The sequence below is a fragment of the Pistacia vera genome, unplaced genomic scaffold (assembly GCF_008641045.1).
Source record: "Pistacia vera cultivar Batoury unplaced genomic scaffold, PisVer_v2 Contig760, whole genome shotgun sequence".
Classification (NCBI taxonomy): Eukaryota; Viridiplantae; Streptophyta; class Magnoliopsida; order Sapindales; family Anacardiaceae; genus Pistacia; species Pistacia vera.
Window position 1 is genome coordinate 200,658 of NW_022196624.1, and position 4,317 is coordinate 204,974.

General features: G+C 34.6%; 1 protein-coding gene across 1 annotated transcript; it reads left to right on the forward strand.

Moving 5' to 3' along the window:
- On the forward strand, positions 1–3,116 carry LOC116116086. Its single transcript, XM_031402194.1, has 2 exons — positions 1–476; positions 2,824–3,116. Exon 1 carries the CDS (start codon positions 90–92, stop codon positions 468–470), a length of 381 nt encoding a protein of 126 aa, XP_031258054.1. The 5' UTR covers positions 1–89; the 3' UTR covers positions 471–476; positions 2,824–3,116.
- Positions 3,117–4,317: the final 1,201 nt, after the last annotated feature.

Here is a 4,317-nt window from a genome sequence, read left to right on the forward strand (position 1 = left end):
ACAAAATCAAAATCACAAATTCAATATTTTTATGCGAGTGCAATCCATCAATCTAAGGAATCCATTGTGTTTCTCTCTACAGCTCAGCCATGGCGAAGGCCGCTTCCTCCCTCTTCCAGTCTCTCCGCCGTTACCTGAAGAAGCCATGGGAATTAACCGGCCCTTGCGCCGACCCGGAATACAAATCCGCTATACCATTGGCCACCGAGTACCGGGTCCTCTGCCCCGCCACCATCAAAGAGAAGCCCGTGGTCCCCACTTCTAATCCGGAAACCGTTTTCGACATCAAGTACTACTCTCGTGACCAGCGCAGGAACCGCCCCCCGATACGCAGAACCGTTCTCAAAAAGGCTGACGTGGAGAAAATGATGAAGGAGAAGACGTTTACCGTCAACGATTTTCCTCCCGTTTATTTGACCGCTAAGGTCGAGGAGGATTATAACGCCGTCGGTGGAGGTTATCAGAAATGAAAATAGGTGAGGGTTTCTTTTGTTTTTGTTTTTTATATTAATTTACTTGAGATTTTGTGTTTTAATAAATTTTAGGGTTTTTGGATTTTGTTTATTTAGTTCCGAAATGTTGTAATACAATTTCGTTTCTGGGATTAGATTGATGGATCATTAAAGTTTTTATGATTATTTTCGTTATTTTTTGTGATGGGAATTGTGTATTCTGGGATTTTGGAGGTTTTTTTTTGGATGGAGTTATTAGTTTTACTGATTTTAGGGGCTTTTTTATTTATGAATTTTTTATTTTGGCATTATTTTTTGGTAGAAGGAGGGTCTGATTTTGAATAGAAAATGAGTAGGTGCTATTTTAATGACATTTTACGGAGTGTATGCATTGTGCAATGTTGGTATTTATTGTTTGTCTATTGAAAATCTGTTTTTTGAAGTTGTTGATTGAATTACAAATGGAGGTTTAAAAGTTTGAGTTTTGTAGCTTGATGTTAGGCAATGAGAGTTGTATGAATTTGAAGATATATACGGGTCAGTCTTAGAATTTTAGTTTTTACTCTTTAGAAGGAAAAGTGGGATCACTTGATGATGGGTTTACAGAAGTAAAATTGTGTATTAAGTATTTTGGGGCTATAATGTTATTAAGGTAGACATTTTTTGAGAAAAGGGAAGGGGAGAATTTGATACTAAAAAGTCCCCAATTGAGAAGATCCATAGACCAGATACGAAGAGAAGGATTTATCTACATTAGTTAGTTATTCAGTTAAACCAATGGTTTGCTATTGGAGCAGATGGCAACAACCATTTCATCTGATGTGCATATTTTTTATTTTCCAACAGACTGCATCTTTCTGTTTCATTGATGGAATTTTTTGATGTAGTTATAATAGTGGTTTGCTGTTCAAGGATGCTTGTTTAAGTAGTTCATACCATCCATTTATAGTGTTTTATCTAAGATTCTGGGATGTATTTACTAGACGAATTAAAGTGTTGTTTTGAAACTTGGATATTGGGAATGCTTATGACTGTTTGCTGGAAGTTTATAATTATTTGGGATATCCACTTCTGTTTTGGACTAAAGATTGTAGAAGAGGAGTGAAAGGTCAATTAACGTGATGTCCTCTTTTTCAAAACAAAAAAAGATTGAGGTTATTTTTTCTTGAAAGCTTAATGGCGGTTTTAATTTTTTTTTAATTTTTTACTTCAATCTACTTGTTACATTGGTATAGTTTGTGTTAGCCCTTTAGTCAGATTATCAGCTGGATACTTGTCTAGGAGTTTGTGTTGCAATTTTTTTTGGCAACACACGAGATCATTAATATCTGAAGACATCTAGTAATGTGGTACATTTTTAGAATGTCTTGACATTTAATGTAATGCCTTCAAATTTATTTAGTGGAATCAAAGTGTTTTTCCATTGAATATCATGAGGTATAATATTTTTACATGAATTTTTAACGTAGTGCTCCAAACATGTAAATTTTCAGTTTAGAGAATGAATTATGAAATTTACTGATGTCTATAATTTTCTAAACTTTTATGTTCACTAAACTATATATATATTTTTTTGGAAGGAACCGAAAATTTTGTATTAAGAAAAAAAGAAGATACAAAATAATGGACAAGCTTAGCAAGAAGAAAAGAAACTATCTTAGTCAACATCTCCATCTTTAGAGTTTAGCTTAAAGGAAAGTAAGAGGTTTTTTATATGGTATTACTAGTTTAAAAGAGTAAAGTTATCAGGTGATATTTCTAATCTTATTTGTACTATTTAAAATAATACGAGAATTTGAAATTTTGTGAAGGAGATAATCTCTTCTCTCTTGTAATTCTTAATTTATATTCTTTATAAAAACCTTTCATAAAAAACAAATTATATATTAATCGAGGGCGTTATAATTTAATAGACATAATTTTTGACCCATTGCCCCTTTTTTCCTTATATCTTCTACACTTGTTATTGTAAACTCGTTCTATCTGAAGAAGCTTCTCAAAGACTTGAGTCTTGCCCACCAATTTATGGGGAAATTGCTTCTTCTGCTCAAGTTATGAACTGTGCTGTTATCTTTTGCTTTAAGTTGTAAAATTTAGATAAGAAATTGTAGCTGAGTGTTACAAATTCTAAATTCAAGAACATGGATTTTGAGGGTAAGATTCTTCTTGTTTGTGTGGCTTGGCAAAGCAGAAGCTTGGTATTTTAGGTGACATAGCTCTATGTTTTCCTTTCATATGATCAGGGTTTTCTGACTATATTTGGCCTGTTGTAGTGAGAATGTTCTATTATTCTCTCAGACATTGCTGATATATTTATTTTATGTGCACATTGCTGCTAGTGACTTTGAAAATCTTTATGGCTTTCTACCAGGCTTGTGGGATTGTAGCAAAATTTGTGCACCGGTATTCATCTCTGTCTCTTTTGCTGTCTCTAAGAAGTGTAGGTCGTTTTAGCATAGCAATTTTCCAACACTGCAGTTAAAGAGGATGTGATATTTGATGACAATAAGGGTAGTTGCTTGCACATACATTTTAATTGTTTAGTTTACTTTATTGATGTATGTGTTTGTATAAAATCCAAATGCAACTGCAGTTGGCTGATGATGAATTCACTTTAAACTTGTAAGAATTTCTTCCCATTATTATCTATTGGAACATTTTCTTTGTGATGCTGCGACATTTACATTCTGCAGGCATATTAGCTTTGTAATTGTTGAGCAATCATGGAACTGATTGTCTTAACTTTTATTACTTGAGCAATCATGGAACTGATTGTCTTAACTTTTATTACCTCCCTGTTTTTCTCGAGCCTAATAAGGATGTGCAATTTTTCTATCCGCACTTGCTTGTCCATTGTTTTTTATGGTAACATGGAAGCTGTAGAATGTGCTGTCCTTCTTGGGATTATTGGTAAGTTTCCCTTTCTAATGTGAGGGAGGATAAAAGATTTTGGATACCTGGAAAGTCTGGCTTGTTCTCTACCAAATCCTACTTTTAACACTCTAAAAGTGATCCTTCTATCTGTATTTTTGTTTCCTCAAGTCTGGTCTGGAAAGCAAAAGCTCCTTGCAAGTAAAGATTTTGGCAAGGATAATAGGCCTTAGAAAAACTAACACCAATGACTTCAAATTAGGAGACTGATGGGAACCTCTGTCAATTTAAAACAAACCCAGCCACAAAACAGTCCAAAATGCAAAATATAGCAATCCCATTCTAGAATTAAAACTGTATTGTATTGATTGAATAGACATGAGATTTTAACGGAACAAAATAGAAACAGCAAGAAGCCAAAGAACAGATAATTCCCAGCAGTTCGAGGAGCTGGGGACCTCCCTTAATGACCCTTTGAAAATATGCCTATCCTTCCCTAAACTCCCCTCCCTTTATATACTAATCCCTTAACTAAAATATTCCTCCCACTAACAACTTGATTCTCCAACACGTGAATATTTTTCAACCAACTCCTACAAGCACACATGCCCACTCACACACCCAACACCCTACTGCCTTTATGCCCTTTACATTGATATACTTTACTAATGGGAGGTCTCATCAGAGACTCAAGACATGCCTCTCTCCTAATTAGTGCATTATGTGTAAACAGAGGCTGAGAGTTTCCATCATTTGTTTTTGCAATGCCCTTTACTTTGGCATGTGGATTAATCTTATTTATACATCTAACCTTTGCCGGGATGCTCCTCTCTCTTCTGTTTCTATCCTTTCAGAAATTAAATCTAGCTTCGGAGGTAATAGAAAAGTATATGGGGTTGTGCTGTTATGGGTGTCTTTTAGGTCATTTGGATAGAAAGAAACTGAAGAATTTTTTAAGAGAAAAAAGTGGATGAGACTGAATTCTTATGGGACA